Source organism: Zalophus californianus, chromosome 9 (assembly GCF_009762305.2).
Source record: "Zalophus californianus isolate mZalCal1 chromosome 9, mZalCal1.pri.v2, whole genome shotgun sequence".
Lineage (NCBI taxonomy): Eukaryota > Metazoa > Chordata > Mammalia > Carnivora > Otariidae > Zalophus > Zalophus californianus.
In genome coordinates, this window is record NC_045603.1 from 87904596 (window position 1) to 87925604 (window position 21009).

The window sequence follows — 21009 nt, forward strand, 5'->3', positions numbered from 1 at the left end:
TCCATTTCTGTCTTCTGGTCACTAATTTGTTCCTCTGCTTCTTCCATCCTGCTGTTCATTCCATCAAGTGCATTTCTCATTTTGTTTATCGAGCCCTTTATCTCTGCTATGTTATTCCTTATTTCTGTGTTAAGGGTCTAACACATTTCTTCCACTCTTTTCTCAGGTCCAGTGAGTATCCTTCTTATGATTGTTTTAAATTATCAGGCATTTTACTTATATCTGTTTTGCTTAGATCTCAGGCTATGGCTTGTCCTGTTCTTTCATTTCAGATAAATTTCTCTGTCTCCTCATTTTGCCTGCCTGTCTGTGTCTGTTTCTCTGTGTTAAGAAAGTCAGCTATGTCTTCTGCTCTTGAAAGTAGTGACTTTATGATGAAGAGGTCCTGAAGTCCACTGCAAGGCAGTGTCCCTTACTAACCAGAACCTTGCACTTCAAGAGAGTATCCTATGTGTGTTGCTTATGCCCTGCTGTTGTGTCTGAGACACTTTTCCTTTCAGTGCAGTTGTCTGCCCTGTCTCTCTGCCTGTTGTAGGCTGGCACTCAAATATTTTCAGTGAATAAATTTACAGTCCTTTACATGTTTACATCATTATGTAGATGACCATATATAAGAGCTTAAATTACATTTCTATTCATTCACAGTGAAGCATTGAAAAAAAGCAAGAGTTTAACTTTTTTTTTTAGTAATTTAAATGACAGACACTAAAAAGGAACTCCTATTTGTTTCTCTCAAAGAATGTGGCAGAGTGTTTTGAGTTGTACCTGCTTTGCAGGTGGAAGTCTGTAAGATTATCTACTCAGATCATGATGGGTATGAAAGTAGATTCAGAAATAAGAGAAATTCTTGATGTGCAAAGAGAAGAGGTTTTGATGAGAGTGGAAAGTTTCAGAGTTTGACATCTTGGACTTAAGGGGTAATGAAATTTAAAAAGTGATCATGCCCCTAGTTGGGTGAAATCCAGTGATGATTAATTGATTGACATTGAAAAGGGTAATATAAAGAAGTTTCTTCCAAAAATTGGATTTAAGAATTTCAGGCATTTATCTTTTGTTTTTCTGATTGAAAAGCTGGAGCTTATTAATTCCCATAATAAAAAAGAGTGTAAGTCAGTATGCAAGTATATATATTTAATTCAAGTTTAAAAATTTGTTACAGATATACTTAGGTCTTGAATTAATTGATGAGATTTTTTTATTGCTGTATTTCTTGGAAACCACAGTAACAGTGTTGCTGTAACCATAGGTACACAGTTAAAAAATGTGAACACATATTTGATTTAAAAGATATATTAAAATTAAATGTTTTGTTATTATTTTGCATATTGAATTTTAGACAATAAACTGGCACTTTATTAAGGAGAAAATATTCTAAGAAAACAATGAAACACAGTAGAGAATATATTACTATAAAAGACTATTCTTTTTTTTTTTGATGTAGTGTTCCATGATCCATTGTTTGCGTATAACACCCAGTGCTCCATTCAATACGTGCCCTCTTTAATACCCATCACCAGGCTAACCCATCCCCCCACTCCTCCCCTCTAGAACCCTCAGTTTGTTTCTCAAAAACTATTCTTATTTATTTTTCTTGTGTCCTTGGTACACTAAGCTATCTTTGAAAACAAAAATGTCCTGCTCTTGTGATACAGAGGCCTAGAAGTGGAAAAAGGTATAAGTAGTTAATGAATAATGCATTGGTTGATAGAAATGGTCAAATTATACAGTTTCCTAGTGGATACCATTTTTCTTCATTGAGAGGGACACTATAAAGTTGGATGTTAATTGCTCCCACAAATACGGTTTTGCTTTTCACAATAAGCATTAAGACATGTCCTCGGAGCTCTGTGACTTCATCATACACCACCTGAAAAGGGAGAGAATAATTAAAATATAAATCAGATATGCTTAAATGCACCTTTAAAAATATTGCTTTTAATAAAAATATTTAGCTGTTAATATCATTTAGCTTGGAATAGCTAGGTTAATGAAGAATCTTTCATGTCTAACTCTAATTCTGGAAAGCTAAAGATTCAGCTAATATAATGGAGTTTAATAACAGAATATTGCTCTAAGAAGATTAGAATTTATTCTGATTCCATTAATAATTGTTCATCCCAAATTTAATATGACTGTAAATTATTCTCTAGGAAGAAATTTAAGTACCTATCACCTTTTAACTGTCCTTGAATTTATTGTGCAACATGGGACCTTGAACACTATCTTTCTTTGCTGAAGACTAATGAGGAAAGCAGACCAATCTCCATGATTTCCTTGTTAATTTAGTGCAGTATAACAATATTTCCATCTACATGTGAAGAATTCATTCTGTGCTTACTTTAATTTATTTAAAATGGCTTAATTTTTAATTATGAAAACACATGCTTATTAAATAAAATATGTATGAAACAAAAAAGAAAGGAAAATCTATATTTCTACCACTGGGAGATAATTATAGTTAACATTTCAGTGTTCTTTTTGTTTTACATATATAATTACTTTTTAAGAATCTGAGCTGTAATTTTGCTGTATGTACAGTTTTGTGTCTTGCTCTTTTCTGCTTACTAGTCATGTAATTAGTTTCTAAAAAGGGATCTGTTTAACTGTGTTTTATAATATCCAGGAAGGAAGTCATGGGCATTACTGTCGGGTGCCTACAGTAGTAAAGAAACTTCAGAAGTGTAGTACTATCAAGAAATTAGTTACCCATCATGAAGGGAAGGGGAGAGCTGTGTATAAATCCAACATGGTTGCCAGGGAAACTCCTTAGAACACATTTAGAAAAGGAGTTTCATATGTTGCTACAAACTTGCTTGTTTTTTATAGCCAAGCTACAAGATAGAAAGAAGTGATCTCTATATATGCAAAAAAGTAGAGGAAAAGCTTGAGAGGGAAGCCCTTTGAGTTAGTTGGGAGGCCTCCTCAGTGTGTATGGATATGGTTTCTGGTGCATTGCATTTCATTTTTCTACATTTATGAACCTAAAAAGTTATCAATGAAATTCCATTCAAGATCAATCTGACAGCTCTTCTGAACAATGATTTACATAAGGAGTAAATAACAATTTCAGTTAAGGGACATGAGATGCAATAAACTATGTTAATCCAGTCTACCTTGCCTCATGTGACAGTTCCTGGCTACCTCCTTTTCTAGAATCCTACTCTCATTCCAGACAGATTATCTTTTAAGTTTCTTAGGATTGACGATTCAAATTATTCCATTTCATTTATTGAGTTCCCCTGGGATAGTAAAAGATTTTAAGGGTTGCCTTAAAAATCTCAAAACCTTACCACTTTAATTCATCCTCTTTTTTTCTTTATATTTTTTATTGTTATGTTAACCACCATACATTACATCATTAGTTTTTTACATAGAGTTCCATGATTCATTGTTTGTGCATAACACCCAGTGCTCCACACAGAATGTGCCCTCTTTAATACCCATCACCAGGCTAACCCATCCTCCCACCCCCCTCCCCTCTAGAACCCTCAGTTTGTTTTTCAGAGTCCATCGTTTCTCATGGTTCATCTCCCCCTCCGATTTACTCCCCTTCATTCTTCCCCTCCTGCTATCTTCTTCTTCTTTTTCTTTTTTTTCTTAACATATATTGCATTATTTGTTTCAGAGGTACAGATCTGTGATTCAACAGTCTTGCACAATTCACAGAGAGTATAGGGATACAGGGTACATACCTCAATATCATAAAAGCCATCTATGAAAAACCTACAGCAAATATCATTCTCAATGGGGAAAAACTGAGAGCTTTCCCCCTAAGGTCAGGAATGCAGCAGGGATGTCCACTATCACCACTGCTATTCAACATAGTATTAGAAGTCCTAGCCACAGCAATCAGACAACAAAAAGAAATCAAAGGCATCCAAATCGGCAAGGAGGAAGTCAAACTCTCACTCTTTGCAGATGATATGATACTGTATGTGGAAAACCCAAAAGACTCCACCCCAAAACTGCTAGAACTCATACAGGAATTCAGTAAAGTGGCAGGATATAAAATCAATGCACAGAAATCAGTGGCATTTGTATACACCAACAACAAGACAGAAGAGAGACAAATTAAGGAGTCAATCCCATTTACAACTGCACCCAAAACCATAAGATACCTAGGAATAAATCTAACCAAAGAGGCAAAGGATCTGTACTCAGAAAACTATAAAATACTCATGAAAGAAATTGAAGAAGACACAAAGAAATGGAAAAACATTCCATGCTCATGAATTGGAAGAACAAACATTGTGAAGATGTCAGTGCTACCTAGAGCAATCTACACATTCAATGCAATCCCCATCAAAATACCATCCACTTTTTTCAAAGAAATGGAACAAATTCATCCTCTTTAATAGCAATGGGATGCCCAGTGTGGACTCTGTGAGCCATGTCTCCTTCTGGACTCTTATCTTCCAAGACTTCAGAGAAAGTTCCTTTTCCTCTTCTCTACAGTAGCTATTTTGAACTGTCTAAACTATCCTCCATTTTCCTCCCCACAACACTTTCAGCAGACAAAGTCATTTATTTTACAGAGCAAATAGATGAAGGGGCCCTCAAAGTGTTACTGTATGTGAAGTAGAAAAATAGAATAATTCTAAGCCTTAGGATTTTGTGAAAGTCTGGCTTAAGAACTCTGTGAATCATATAAATAAGCTCTGAAGATGTAAATTTCTATGACACATAATTTATGTTTATATGAATCTATTGTCAACTATATGTTTTCTCATTTGCATACCGGTGATAATAATATTTGCCTTTTAGCATTGTGGGGAAGAATAAGCGAGATAATGAAGGTAAACCTTACTACAAAGCCTGGTGCATATTGAGCACTAGTAAATTATAGCTGAAAAAGATCCATCAAATACACAAAGAAAAACAGCTGTTTCTTGGTATTTTGCATTAACTGACTGGAGAAAACAGTTCCAGACAGAATTGAATCTCCCTGGTATTTAGCAAGCTGAAATTCTCAAGAAATGACTTTAAGAATTAATCGCCTTTCTGGTTAAAATACAAACATTTGAACTCCAGAGTTTATATTAACTTACGGATTTCTTTCTCTGGGCTTCATTATGCAAAAATTATTTTCTTAAAAGTAACTGAAGTTTTATAAACATGTAGTCATTGCACATCATAGATGATATATGTCTATTTTAATTGCTTTACTGCATCCATAATGTTGTTAAAAAAATTTTAACATCACTCTTACTTGTGATGAGCACCAGGTGATGTATAAAAGTGTTGAATCACTATATTGTACACCTGAAACCAATACTACTCTGTATGTTAACTAACTGGAATTTAAATGAAAACTTAAAAAAGAAATAAAAAAAAGAAAAAATAAGCACTCTTTTCTTACTGTGCAATGAACAATTAGTGGGTAATGCTAAAGAAGTACAGAAATGATTATATTCTTTGAGACTTTTTCACCAAATGCTTTACGTATTCTGTCTTCACATGAATAGAATCAAAATGTACAGCTTTTTCAATTTCACTTTATAATACTTTTTACCCATAGACATACACTAAGTCTTCATTGCCTTCTGACAAACACTGAATTTGTAGGTTTGAAATTATTACATCAAACAGAAAAACCTTGTTTAGGGTAATTAATATCTGGTAACTTGTATACAAGCACTCATTGTATGTTATTTGACATGAGGGTATAGTAAATAATTCTAAAGTGTATTTAGTGTATTTAGAATTACTTCATTCTAAAGAAGAACAATAACATGGAAACTGAAATGTGTTGGTGGGAAGGGGAGTGAGGAGGCAGGATAATGAAAAGGAGAGTTCAATATAAGTGAGAACGGGAGAACTCTGTGGGTGGGGAGAGGGAGGGACAAGAGCATAACTTAGCGGGACCAATATGGGTTTTGGAATCTGGCAGTTCTGGACTTGAAAACTAGTTGCTTTACCCTGGTTGAAATGTTTGACATCAGGGCCTCAATGATTTCATTTACAAATAGAATTTTCATCATGTTATGAATATCAAATGAGAGGATGATATAGATAACAATGGCTATGGCTTACTGAGTATCCCATATACTTAGTGCTATGCTAGATAATCATACACACTCTGCAAGATACTTTAAGGTATGTAAAATGCATAGAATATTCCTGTTCTAATGTCCTTTCTAATTTCTTCTTTATATTTTATAATAGAATGACATCTAAGAAAGGAATACAACGTACAAAATATGTTGACTCTAACAATATAATTCTGTTATAAAATAGAATCTGTATTTCTAAAGAATCATTGAAAAAAATGATGGTTTTTAACCAGATGCCAAAGATAATAAAGTGGAAAGAGCAATGACATTGGAGCCAGAATCCTAGCTCTGCTTCTTAAAAGCTGTAGACAGCGCATTCCTACTGCCAGCTCCACCCTACCTTCAGCCCAGTCATGTCTACAACAGGGTTTTGTATATGATAGGGGTTTTCAGGGAGACTGCTGACAAAGTCTGTTTGGAATCACTCTGGGAAGTGTCAAATAGACAAGTTTGGCCCTGTATCAAAAAAGTTTAGTATCTGAAGGGTGGATATGAAAGGGACTCTTGGCAGCGTCCCTGACTCAGCCTTTCTACGTCTGGGTATTAGGGAGACAGAGAGAGAGAGAGAGAGAGAGAGAGCTATGAATAAAAATGGAAATAATTATTTTCATGAAAATCTTTGTAAGACATTGGTGATGCAATGTAATATGCCCTTCTTATTCCTTTAAGAGATATATATAAAAAAGGAGAGTGAGGTCATTCTCTCCTACTTCTTAGAACATTGAAGGGCTTTGGCAGTTTGAGAAATCCCAGTCATACTGAGTGGCTGATGCAGCAGTGCTCAGGATGCAAAGCAGGGGAGAAGTTAAAAATAAGGTGGATGCCACGCGATAATTTACTGGGCTTCCTAGAAAACACATATACATTGTTGGTGAAATAATTGAGGGGTTTGGCACAGAAATGAAGCCTACATCATAGCAGAATGCAAGAGAAAGTAAAACCAGAGTTAAAACTGGTGTACTTCCCCCCCCATTTCATTAAAAAAGATTCTTGTTATATTGATATGGACACAGAACATAATGGGAGAAAAATTAAATTATTGTTGTCTTTTTTTTCTCTTGGCTTTCTAAATTCAACTAGCTTTTCCACCAAACTTGTTTATATGATGCCCATTACTACTAAAAATAGTCACTTATCCACATATTAATTCACATTTCCACTCATTTGGGTTATGTATAAATTGAAGGGTACTAGGCATGGACTACGGACTATTGTTTTTGAAACAATTTTTAAAAGTGTTCAAAGTATAAAAGTGTGTGCCCAAGCTTACAAGTGTTGGCTGATGAAGAAAGTATTGCAGTGATTTCTGATCAATGGGCCATGAATGTGGGAGGAGCTAGAATTACTGCAAGTTGTTAGAAAATTTATGGATACAATAAGCATTATAAAATAATCTCCATGCATGTGTATTTGCTAATTTTTAAAAATAATATATGTAGCTTGAAATAAATAAAACACAAGTTTATTTAAACTCTTGAATCATTAGTGGCTTTTTGTCATTATGATCCTCCTGAGATTACAAATGATGAAGCACAACATTAAGTCTGGACAAATTTCATGATATTGATATAGGGGGTCTTGTACTCAAAACATATGGAAACTACTGGTATACAGTTGGGAGGGTATATCTCTAGCTGTTGACATCATGAAAAATAAGAAAATGTCAAAAGATTTTTCCTTACTAAATTATATGTATAAATATATATATAATTTTACATTTTTACACATGCATATGAAGTGTCACTTATAAAACTACCCCAAATATTTAATACCACAAATCTTTTTAGAAACAACTAAGTTTTAAAGATATTAAGAAGATAAGATATTTTCCTCATCCTCAAGAAATTTACAATATACTAGAAGAAAAAAGCACGTAGGACTAAGTAAAATATGGTTAAGTGTGGTGTAAGAGTGTAGGAGGAAAGAGTGGTTCACAGAGTCCACATTTGAGGTAAGCTTCAAAGTTGGCAGAGAAGAGCAGAAAGGGTAAAGGGCATGAGCTCCATCTCAGATGTCATAGGGACTATTAAAGGAATGACAAGATGTCTTATGTGACTTGAGAATATGATTAGGTATGAGGACATAAAAGGTCATGAGTGCACAAATATTCCTGACTTATTTTTGACAAAGGACAAAAGACATTTCATTGCATTGCTTTTCCAATAAATGGTGCTGAAGTAATCGGCATTCACGGTAAAAAAAAAAAAAAAAAAGAACTCCAACCTAAACTTCGTATGTTATTCAAAAATTAACTCAAAATGGATAATGGGCTTAAATATAAAATTGTAAAACTATAAAGCATTTAGAAAAAATATAGGAAAACATCTTTAGGACTTAGTGCTAGGTGAAGAGCTCTTAGACTTATAGTCTATAAAAGGAAAATTTGATAAACTATACAAAACCCAAATTAAAAAATTTAATTTGAAAGACCCTGAGAAGGGGATGAAAAGATAAGCCAAAGACAGGTAGAAAGTATTTGCAAACTACTTATCTGACAAAGGACTACTAGCCATAATACATAAAGAACTCTCAAAACTCAGCAGTAAAAATGCAAACTATCCAATAAGCAAATGAGCAAAGACATGAAGAGACATTCACTAAAGAGGATGGTAAATAAGTACATGACCAGAAGTTCAGCATCATTAGTTATTAGGTAAATACAAATTAAAACCACAATGAGGTATCACACTATACTTTTCAAAAGAACTAAATAATAGTAATAATAACAAACTTGTTACAAATAATAACAAATAATAAATAACAAATAATAAAAATAACAAATAGTGAATAATAACAAATGGCAGAGATTCAGAGAAAATAGATGCATTGGTAGGGGGAGTGTAAAACAGCATAGAAAAAGAGTATGGCAATTTTTTGTAAAACTAAATATGCCAACTGTCATGTATTCCAGGAATTATATCTTGAGTATTTATGTTAGAGAAATTACAACTTACGTTTACACAAAAATCTATAGATCACTGTTCACAACAGGTTTGTTTGCAATAGCCCAAGCCAGAAATAACCCAGATGTCCTTTAATGGGTGAACAGTTAAAGAAAATATCATATTCCATACCACGACTACTATTCAACAGTGAAAAGAAACAAACTATTGATACATGCAGCTATTTGGATGGATTCCTAGGGAGTTATGATGAGTGAAAAAAGCCCAATTTCAAAATGTTACAAACTGTATGATTCCATTTGTATAACATTTGAAATGACAAAATTATAAAGATGGAGAACAGATTACTAGTAACCAGTGACTGGGGGTGGAGGTGGGCCTTAGAGGGAGAGGAGTATCTGTGGCTATAATAGGGTAGCACCAGGAATCCTTGTGATGGAACTCTTCTGTACCTTGACTGACTGTGGCGATGGTCACACAAATCTACCCATGTGATACAAATACATAGAACTAACAGGAATTAAAATAAAAAATGCATAGAACTAAACACGCATGAACACATGTAAAACTAGTGAAATCTCAGTAAGGTCAGTGAATTGTACCAATGTCAATTTCCTGGTTGTGATACTGTACTGTAGTCATACAGGATGTTAACATTGAGGGAAAGTGGCTAACAATTTTTTTTAAGTGTATGAAGACAATATTATCCAAGAGATAACTCAGGAAAGTTACTGGGTCACATTTTAAGGGCTATCAGTGTCACATTTAGGATTCTGTACATTACCAAGTAGTCAGTGAGGAGCCTTTGAAAAAAATTTAAATAGTAGAGAAATAAATATGACTGGTTTTTGAAAGACATCTTAGATAGAAATGTGAATGATTCCACTGAAAACACAAGAGGCAGATAGGAGGCTATTATCTAGTAGCTCAAGTCACAGGGACGTCAAACAAAGAAGCAGCGATGGGGCAGACAGTAGGTGATGGATCCAAGAGGCAGGTGGCTGCACACGTAACAAACTGTTAAACTGACAAAACTTGGGGATTAGTTGGAAAAATGAATGAGAGAGAGGGTGGTGTCGTTAGAATGTATCTTTTGAGATGGTAAATAGAGGAGGGAGGCCTGGTTCAAAAGTGTCTAGGAGACATTAAAATGAAGCTCTCTTCAGTAATCAGGCAGAAGCACATGTCAAAAGGTTAGGACCGAAGCCAGAGCTGGAGGAATAAATTCAGATGTAACCTACATAGAGGCGTTAAATGAAAATTTGTAGGTGTATAAGATAATTTTGAGAGCGCACATATCACGAGGCAATGAGGGTAGATCGTGGAACTCCAGCAAACAGCAATAGTTTTCAGAGCAAGAATGGCAATGAAGGAAATTGAGTGCGTGATCAGAGAAGATGGAAGGGAGTTAAGAAAAGGTCAGACTCAAGCAAAAGGGAGGTGTCAAAAAAAGCCTGTGGCCAGCAATGCAGCTGTGTAACCGTTCAGGAGAGTAGAGGGCTCATTAGATTAAGCCATTAGCAATCCAGGGATGTCACTCTAAGAAAGCAGCATCAATTAAGTTCAGAATCCACACCGCAAAGGATTGAAGGAGGCAAAGGAAGCGACGAAGTGAGAGCAAGAAATGTGAATCACATTTCTGAGTTACTTTTGCAAAAGTTTTTTTAAAAAATTTTTTATTTATTTATTTGAGAGAAAGAGAGAGAGAGAGACAGAGATGGTGACAGAGATCAAGAGTGAGTGGGGAGGGAGAGGGAGAAGCAGGCTCCCAGCTGAGCAGGGAGCTGGACACGGGACTCCATCCCAGGACCCTGGGATCATGACCTGAGCTGAAGGTAGATGCTTAACCGACTGAGCCACCCAGGTGCCCAACTTTTGCAAAACTCTGGGGGCGCTAGGGAGGGAAAGAAAATATGGATGCTTTAGAAAGGCTGAGTTGAGGAGTTTGTTTCTCTGTTTGTTTTTGTTTTTTTTTTTAAGATTACTGACCTAAGGATGCAGTGGATGAGACAACCTTATGAAAGGCAAACAGATAACCATCTGAGCAAGGTACAGAAGAGATGGGAAGGGATGGAATCAAGAGAATAAATGTAGGGTTGGACTCAGAAAGAAGTAGGGGATTGGATATTCAAATTGTGAGATACAAATGAATTAGAGAGCTACATGTAAGTTAATTTAATTTGTGCTTTGTACTTGTTTATTTTCTTTTGTTTTTCAAAGGAGATTTTATGAAGTTTATTGTTATACACAGGATAGACTATGATAAAGTTATTCGGTAAGGAAGATCAGGTAAAGGAAAATAAGGTTAGAGAAAATAAGATGAAGTCAGGGATAATGTTAGGCAAAAAAAAAAAAAAAAAGAAAAGAAAAATCCATCCTGGGCTCTTGCTGGAGGCTTGCCACAACTTGAAAATTGGTTTGTAAGTGCTTTGAAAGCAGAATCCGTATTTTCCAGTTCCCATAGCATCTAGAACAGTGATCAGCACATAGTGGCTATTTTGTAAAATGTCTTCCCTTTATGGAATAATGCTGCCAATTACTGCAAATTTTCCATATTTGGTTGTTAAGCTAAAAAATGGTAAGAAAAAATACAAAGCGACTGGACAAGAGATGGATCATACTTACAATTTCATTATAAGTGGGGTCGGTACATTTTGGAACAGATTTTGTTTTCCTCCTACGAACTTCACTGGGATATGGTAAAAGATAAAATTCAACATGTGCACTGGGCACAGAGCCATCTGGGAGATGCTGCAAAGGAAAATGGTTATAAATATTAATGCGTGTTGCTATCAAAGAAAACAAATACGTAGCTACTAAATATCAAGACCAAAGGTAGGATCAAAATTTATTACAGTACTGTTTATCAGAAAATAAGAGAACAATCAGAAGAAATACATCATTGCTTAAAAATATTCCCAAAACACAGTGTAAAAGAGTAAAATTGTCCGTTTTAAATTAAGTGTTGTGTCAGAGAACTATATTTAAAAGCCTATTAAATATAATTTACTTTAGTTTTTTACAGTAAAAAGTACATTGCATTTTTGACAGAAATGGTCAAGAGATGAATATAAGCCATAGGCAGAAACAGGATATTGTCCACCACTTGAAAATAAAAAAATGCAAGTTTAACACATAAAATAAAATGTAGCATTTAATGAAATGTATATGCATATTACATAATATGACATTTAAGGCAGAATTTAATTAGAGTATCAGTGAGACTTGCAACTTTAATATACTTACAAGATTTTAAGATAGTTATGATAATTTTATTGTCTAAATTACCCTAAAATATACTGGATAATCCTTCTCAAACTATGTTCTATGGAGCCTCCAAAGTTGCCTAAAATGCTGCCTGACGGGTAGATCAATGTTGTCAAATGGCTAGATCTTTGGACCCCCTCTCCCCAGCTGTCCTCTCCCCAACTACGTCCCATCCTTGCTTCCCCATTCTGGCTTCAGAAATTCTCTCCTTCTTCTTTTCCACCTTTCCTTATTATGAATATTTTTCTTTCTTTTTGTTTAAAGATTTTATTTATTTATTTGACAGAGAGAGAGCACAAACAGGGGGCAGGGCAGAAGGAGAGGGAGAAGCAGACTCCCTGCTGAGTAGGGAGCCTAACTCAGGGCTCAATCCCAGGACCCTGGGACCACAACCTGAGCCAAAGGCAGATGCTTAACCGCCTGAGTCACCCAGGCGTCACTGGATATTTTTATTTCTTAATATTCATTTGAGGAATAAGTCCACTGTTTCAAAAATTTGGAAGCCACCGCACTTCAAAGAAATGTGTTTCACCTTTGTCATCTTGACCAAATGGAGAGTAAATCATACTAAAACTCTGAATATCTAGTTTGATAAAAAAATAAATGTTTGTATAATTTATATTCAAAGAGGATGACTTAAAAGTCAAACTTGAGGAATTAAATGTTTATTTTGTTTACTACATTCTAACTATTAAATCGGTAATTTTCAACAAATACATTTCAGTCTTCCGAATCACAGGGACATTTACATGTAAACATCCAGTGCCACCCCCAATGTCATTAGCTTTAAATTTGTATCCTTCTTTGACACCCAAAAAGGCATAGTGGAAAGTAAGAAAATATGATATATATTATTATAGTACTAATTTTTACTCAGTTCTAATTTACATAGTAAAAATTACATTAGGAAAAATTGGCTCTTTATTATTACTCACAAATTAGATGCAGTGCATCTGGACACATCATATGTCAAATGCTAAGATTGTCAAAACTGCTGCTTTAGATAGAGCTCAAGGTCTCCTCCCCCACCTGAAACCCTCCTCCAAGACAAAATGCTCCGTGTCTCAAATGTATCAACGGCATAATGGAATCTTCAGTGACAGAGAAAGACATTGCTATTAATATTTGAGAGAGTGCTTTTGTTTTGTTTGGTTTGTTTTGGTTTAGTTTGGCTTGGGGAGAAGGATGAAGGGAGTATAATGTTTTGCTCTGTGTAATTCTGTCTTGTCTGCCATGGTATTGAGGGTACCATACCTATAATCACTGTATGCTCCAACTTAGTGGTTAGAATCATGGTTCTGAAAATGGACTTTTTGATTGCGATCTGGGCCCCCAAATTTGCCAGCTATGTGGCTTTTGGCAGGTATCTTAATTTTTTACTGGATCTGTTTCCTAACCTATAAAGGCGGATAAAGGTAATATATGCCTTACAGCATTCAAAAGATTAAATACACCATGTAATGTGAGGACAATGCGTGAAATAGAGTAAGACTTAAAACATGTTTGATACTATTTTTATTTTCTATAAATTAAATTTAAATTGAACATAAATATACTATATACACTGATTGGACAAGATATCCCTAATGTATTAGGACATCTACGAGCAGAGTTTCTTAACCATGGCACTATCAACATTTGGTGCCACATAATCTTTTGTCGTAAGGGGCTGTTCTACACATTGCAAATATTTTAACACCATCACTGACCTCTACCCACCAAATTCCAATAGCAACATCTTACCAGTTGTGACAACCAAAAATATCTCCAGACATTGCTAAATATCATTTGGGGGACAAAATTAACCCTAATTGAGAACCATTTAAATGACTCCCAAATAAAGAATCTCTAGTTCATCCTTTGAATCCCAGCCTAGTGACCTGTGACTATTTCCACCTGAATATCTTTTTGGCATCCTTATATAAAATCTAACCAAAATCTATCTTCTATCCTTCCTTATCACTCCAAAATAAAATTTTCCAACTTGTTCAAACTATATTAAATCATACTATATGTTTTCTCTAGTGTCTCCCTTGTCACTGATTCTCAAATCCAAGTGTGTACTGAGATCAATATCCTCCCTGTTTGCCCCAGTTCATCTGCCACCACAGATCTTCATTTCCTAACTTATTGTAACTGGATTTTAATGACTTTTTATGCCATTGTCTTCCCACTTCTTTCCTTCATTCATTCCATAGATCACCCTTGTACTTAACCTTCCTATAAAGCTGCTTTGATCATGTCACTTTCCCCACTGCCTAAAGAATAAACTCCCAATCACAGACAGAGAAAGATATTTTGCATTACCAGCCTTCATCAAGCATTTAGCAACTACAGGGTTGGGTTTCTGTTTCTAAGTTAATGTCCTTGACAAAGTCCTTGAATATCTTAGAGTTTTTAGAATAATAGAACACCACAGATTTCAATTCAAAATCAGGGGTGCATTAGATCTGAGCAGCAGTGGGCTTAGTCTGTCCTTAACAGCTTTCAATGCAGACTATTGATTTCTCAGGTCTTTTAGAGATTTTTTGTTTTGTTTTGTTTTTTTCCAAAGCAGCTGTCTTATCAATGTTATTTTTTTTCTTTCTTACTTTCACCATATCCTGTTTCTTAAAGATCATAGCTCAGTATAAAAAAACTCTAGCTGTCTTCTTATCAATACTTCTCATTTCATCCCCTGCCCTTATGTTTATGTGAATTAAATTTAACTTTAAAGTGATTAAATAACCTATACCTGTCTAGATGTCTTAACCTAGGATTTTTACTCTGTTTGCATTTTAGATCTTCACAAAGATTTAACACTTTGACCTGAGGAATCATAAGGCTTGGAGATACTGAATTCTTAGTCTGATGCTCAATCTAGAATTCTTAGTGTGATGCTCAATCTAAACAATAAGTTTCCTTGTATCACCCAGAGGTTTTCCTTATTCACAGTGGATTGAAGTCAAACAGTGCTACTACTTTCTTCTAGAATTCTGGCTAATATTTTTACTATGCTCAAAAGACGACATGAAGTCATCCAAACTTCATTTTTGTTGCTCATCCTAACTCTGAATCCTAGATTTCTCTGGTAAAATGTTTCTCATTTTTTATATTTTTAGAAGTTTTATATATGTTAGCTCCCTTATGAGCTTAGAAATTCTTTCAAAGGAAAATCCACGTCTTGATATTTTACACTTCCCTCCCCTCACATTTCCTTTGGGCTTTGGCTCCATTCGTGACTCACTACTCTATTACCCTAACCCCACCCTCAGTTCCTTTGTCCTGATCTTTCAACGGGCCTCTGAATCTCCAGTGAAAAATTAAATCCTCCCTTGAGATTGGGCTTCCCTTTACCGTATTCTTTTCTTCCTTTTTGTAGTTCTGCCTTTCTTTCACGACATTCCTTTCTTTCCTAGAAATCCTATTCCTAACACAGTGCTTGGCATACAGTGAATACTAAATAAATGGTTATCAAATGGCTGAATGGATGAGCTATCCATTTATAACATCTAGCTCTTTGAAAGTACTCCATGGCTATTTGTCGAATCAATATCTATCATGCAATATAAAAACTAAAAGTGTTCTTAACTTACTAAGGTGAAAGTGGATGTGTCTTGGGGTCTGTTCCCAAGGTTTGCCCTAGGTGTTTACCCTGAACACTTGCTGTTTGATGGCATCTCTCTGCAGATAGAACAGATCTTCACATGTATTTTGTTCGGTTTCATGGCTGATCAGGAGTATTTGTGTCAAGGTCTGCTTATTATGTCTGATATCTCAATAGTCCACTTCTAAAACTTTGATTTTATCTTATCTCTCAGCTACTAAACAATAGATGCTTACTTCCTTTCTTTACCCCTTTCTGCCTGCAACTGGAGCTGGACTGGATTTGTAAAGTAATTGCTTGTAATCAGTCTCAAACTAATCCTTAGTTGCCATCCTCACATTCCCCTGAAGACTTGGTCTCTGATTGCTGTCCTCCTTTCATGACACCTTGTCCAGTCTTCTGTGATAGTCCTCCCCACCTCTCTGGACTGTTTCCACTTACCTCCTTAAAAAAAAAACTCCTTAACAAAAATACAACAGGTTATTTAAATCTCCTAGGAGCTAGCAATGATCTGACAATTTCTTGGAGGCCTAATAGATGGTGGTGTGTGAACTAAAATCATTTTTTCCCCCATGCCTTATGCAGTTTCCCCCTCTGTGCAACCCTTTGTGGAGTACATGAAAGAAACAGAAACAGGTACATTCAATTTAATTAGAGTGTGCCTACTGGGGACCTTTGGGTGGACACAAGGTGCTGGATCCACATTTGCACCAAGCATTCCCTACAGAGGAAATAAATATGTCTCATACATATGTGCTACTATTTTTTCAAATATATGTAGGTGCTTTTGATAACAAAATTTTATTTTATTTTATTTTTTTTAAAGATTTTATTTATTTATTTGAGAGAGAGAGAATGAGAGATAGAGAGCACGAGAGGGAAGAGGGTCAGAGGGAGAAGCAGACTCCCTGCCGAGCAGGGAGCCCGATGTGGGACTCGATCCCAGGACTCCAGGATCATGACCTGAGCCGAAGGCAGTTGCTTAACCAACTGAGCCACCCAGGCGCCCTTGATAAGAAAATTTTAATATTTTAAAAGCACTAACTGAATTTATAGTAGTTTAAAAATTGTTTCATATTTCTTAAATTTATCAGATTTTTAGAAAACTTTTTTAAAGTTTAAAGTTTTTTAAATTTCTAAACTTTTTTAAAGTTTAGAAAACTTTTTTAAAGTTTAGGTCCCTCTAATTGAAAAGGTTGGAATGGAAGGCCTTAGCATATTCCTAGCATCACTGATGCAGACACTTCTTCAACTAAGAGTGAAATATAGGAGATTCTTATCTTGGTTATTGTTTTGGGTATAAAAATTAAAATGCATATATGTGTATTAGTAAATCATTATTCACAATGCTGACTTCTTAACGTTATTGTTTTAGGTGTATAAATAATTAAATATGCTAATTCTGCCTTCCTTTCTTGCCCCACATTGCACATAGAGTTTTAAATCAATGCTACTTCTGTTGTTTTTGTGGTCAATGAATAAAACCATATTGAAAAAACTGGTTAATTTATCAAAATTAAGAAAAAAAGAGTAACCAGTAGCATGTTGCTATAAAAACAAAGCACAATGTAAACTGTTTATAAAGTAAATAAAACCATTTCACATTGCAGGGTAGGCCAGCAACCCTTTTAGTATTTTCATATGAGTTTATGAAGAAGATACTTATTTTTCATATACAGCAATAATAATAATAATGATAGCTATCACATAGAGTATTTACTTAAAGCACTATCTTAAAATAACCATTGAGCCAGTATTATTGTCTTTATTTTATTGAAAAGGTTTTATTACAACTTGTGCTCTTAAATACTACCCTGTATTGACCCTCTACAGAGAATGCAAGGGAAATGGCCATATTCAAATTAAGAGCACTTCTAGATCAAGTTTTATCAGAAATATGATGAAGATAGATGGTTTAAAAATAACTTCTGTAGATTAATTCAAAGCTTAATTGTATTTAATAGGTTCTTATCTTTTTGATGAATAATTTATGAGAATTTCCCATAAAGTTTTTATTTTAACTTAAATATTTCCAATCATATGATAAGATAGGCTTTGGTAGAAATCAACTGCTAATGATTAAAATATGATAGTGCTATCAAAACCTGAGGTCTAGGCCAGAAGCAAAATAACAATAAAAAAGCATTTTCCTCATCTATGTGCCTGTCAAATTGCAGTTCTGAAACTCAGGCTAGCTACCATGAAGAGGGTCTTTTTATAAAATGACAATGTACAATAAAATTACAGAAGTACAAGAAAAGTGCTTATGATATATAGTTTGCTCAGTGCTTCAGTTAAAGAAATGATGGAATGTTTCCAACCATTCTGTGTGTGTTTGTTAATACAGAATGGGATGATTTCAGGTCCTCATGAATTAAATTAAGATAGTTTTCTGCTTCATTTCACACCAATTAAGCCTTTAATTGAATTTTTGTCACTAATAGGTGATTTTCAGTAATTTTTTAAAACAATCAATTAAAAAATCACACCACCATGTGTCTAACGCTTTGGATGATCTATGAGAGGTCACAGAAGAGTTGCTGAAACGATTTCTACTTTCAAAGAAATAACAAATTCATGGGCATGATCATCTTATTACATACATATTAAAAATTTTTAATCCTCAACTTGATGCAGTTAACAACTAGATAGAAGTCACAGTCTAATAGATTGAATTCTTATATTTTCTGACTCAATACATAAGAATTGAATTGCTTCTAAAGATCCAGAGTTTTAATTAGAGCTCCAGACTTTGCTACTGAAGTGTCTTGTGAAGTTCTGCAAGCTTTTCCATTTCTCAATCTTAACAACATGTACGAAGTAAGGCTTTAAACCTCATTTATTTTTTACAATCTACTCGATAGAAAACACTGAAGAATTGTTTGAGTTAAGTGTTATTAAACCTTTTTTTAACAGTTGCACTGAAGCACTCCAAATGATTTCAAATCCTCTGACTCTTAGCTTCTATCCCCAAATGCTAAGAAAACTGTACAAATAAAAGACAGACTACATTTTGTTAATAATTGTTGAGGAATTGTGAAGAACAGATGAAATACTGAAAGATTAGATTTATGATGTTATTATAGTTGATAGTATTGAAGATTTTTTTGCAAAAAACCCAGAAACTAGTAATTCAGAGGTAAAGTATGAGTTTTCTACCTATATACCTCAAATATTTGCCTTGATTCTGTCCTACTAAACAGTTTTATCACGATTTAAATAAAGATACAGATATGAGATGTACAGCTGTCAATAATCTGAGTGTTATGGCCAATATGCTTGTTCACGTAATCAGGGCTGAGATGTGAAGATCTAGAACGATGAACCATATCTAACAAGGTTAGATACAATAGACTCAGTGCCAAGTTCTTCTTTTGGGTCTGAAAAACTCATTCTGCAAATCTAGGATATGAAACACTTGGCTTAGGAATAGCATTTGGGAGAACTTTAAGAAGTTATATGTGATTATAAGTTCAATATATCTATGACCAAGAGATTGCTAGGTACAACTCTAGTATGGTCATCTGTCTGCCATCTATCTATCTATCATCTATTTATCTATCTATTATCTATTTATTATCTATCATCTATCTAATCTATCATCTATCATCTATGTGTATATTATCTATCTATATCAAATATACTTTAAATGTAAAGAGATGAAAGGTTAAAGGTAAAAGAATGGAAAATGTATACCATGCTAACATGAATCAAAGGAAAACTGGAAAATTTATATAAATATCTGACAAAGCATATTTGACAGCAAAAAATATTACCATGAATAAAGAATTTCATTTCATAATGATAAAGGGGCCAATTAATCAAGAGAACATAATAATCTTAAATGTTCATATAACATTATATAAATTCACTATTATAATTAAAGATTTTAACACCCTTCTCTTAATAATTCATAGAACTAGCATACAGAAAATCAGTAAGGCTATAGAAGACAAAAATAAGGTGAAATGAGTGTTTTATAGGCAGTATATAATTGGGTCATTTTTTTTTTCCATCCAGCCACTCCATGCCTTTTGATTGAGAATTCAATCCATTTACATGTAGAGTAATTATTGATAGCTAAGGACTTCACTAATGTCATCTTATTAATTGTTTCTGGTTATTTTTTAGTTCCCTTGCCCTTTTCTTCCTCTCTTGCTGCCTTCTTTTGTGAACTGATGATTTTTTTTTAGTGCTATGCTTTGATTTCCCTTCCCTTTATCCTTCGTGAACTTACTGCAGGTTTTTGCTTTGTGGTTACCATGGAGCTTACATAAAACATCTTAGGTATAGGGTACCTGGGTGGTGCAGTCGATTGGGAGTCTGACTCTTGATTTCAGCTCAGGCCATGATCTTAGGGTGGTGGAATTGAGCCCTGTGTCCAGCTCATGGGGGACGCTGCTTAAGCCTTTCTCTTCCTCTCTCTCTGCCCCTTCCCCCCTTTAAAGAAATAAATCTTAAAAAAAACTTAGGTATAATAGTCTACTTATGCTGATAAATTTATTTCAATCACATACAAAAACTCTACCCTTTATTCCCTCATCTTTTGTTTTTGAAGTCACAATTTACCCCTTTTTATACTGTTTATTCATTAACAAATTATTGTAGCTATAGTTATTTATCTACTTATTTTATTTTTTATTTTTTAAAAGATTTTTATTTAGGGGTGCCTGGGTGGCTCAGTCAGTTAAGCGTCTGGCTTCGGCTCAGGTCTTGATCCCAGGGCCCCGAGATCGAGGCCTGCATTGGGCTCCCTGCTCAGTGGGGAGCCTGCTTCTCCCTCTTCCTCTGCCTTCCACTCCCTCCACTGGTGCTTGCTCTCTTTCTGTCAAATAAATAAATAAAAATCTTTTTTTAAAAGATTTTATTTATTTATTTTATTTGACATAGAGTGAGAGAGAGACACATCACAAGTAGGCAGAGCAGCAGGCAGAGGGAGAGGGAGAAGCACTCCACTGAGCAGGGAGCCTGATGCAGGGATCGATCCCAGGGCCCTGGGATCATGACCTGAGCCAAAACCAGACGCTTAACTGACTGAGCCACCCAGGTACCCCAGTTATTTATTTATTTTTTTAAGATTTTATTTATTTATTTGAGAGAGAGAGAAAGCGAGCATGAGAGGGGAGGAGGGGCAGAGGGAGAGGGAGAAACAGAATCCGTGCTAAGCAGGGAGCCCTACATGGAACTCCTTCCCAGGACC

General features: G+C 34.9%; 1 protein-coding gene across 1 annotated transcript in view; it reads right to left on the reverse strand.

The window, feature by feature from the left end:
- Positions 1-1116: 1116 nt before the first annotated feature.
- The window catches only part of PIK3C2G (phosphatidylinositol-4-phosphate 3-kinase catalytic subunit type 2 gamma), a 382139-nt gene continuing 362246 nt past the window's right edge, over positions 1117-21009 (reverse strand). Inside the window, exons 32-33 of the mRNA XM_027593856.1 lie at positions 11582-11707; positions 1117-1867 (exon numbers count right to left, since the gene is read on the reverse strand). Of these exons, the coding sequence (XP_027449657.1) occupies positions 1715-1867; positions 11582-11707 (279 nt within the window). The 3' untranslated portion in view covers positions 1117-1714. The remainder of the gene's footprint in view (positions 1868-11581; positions 11708-21009) is intronic.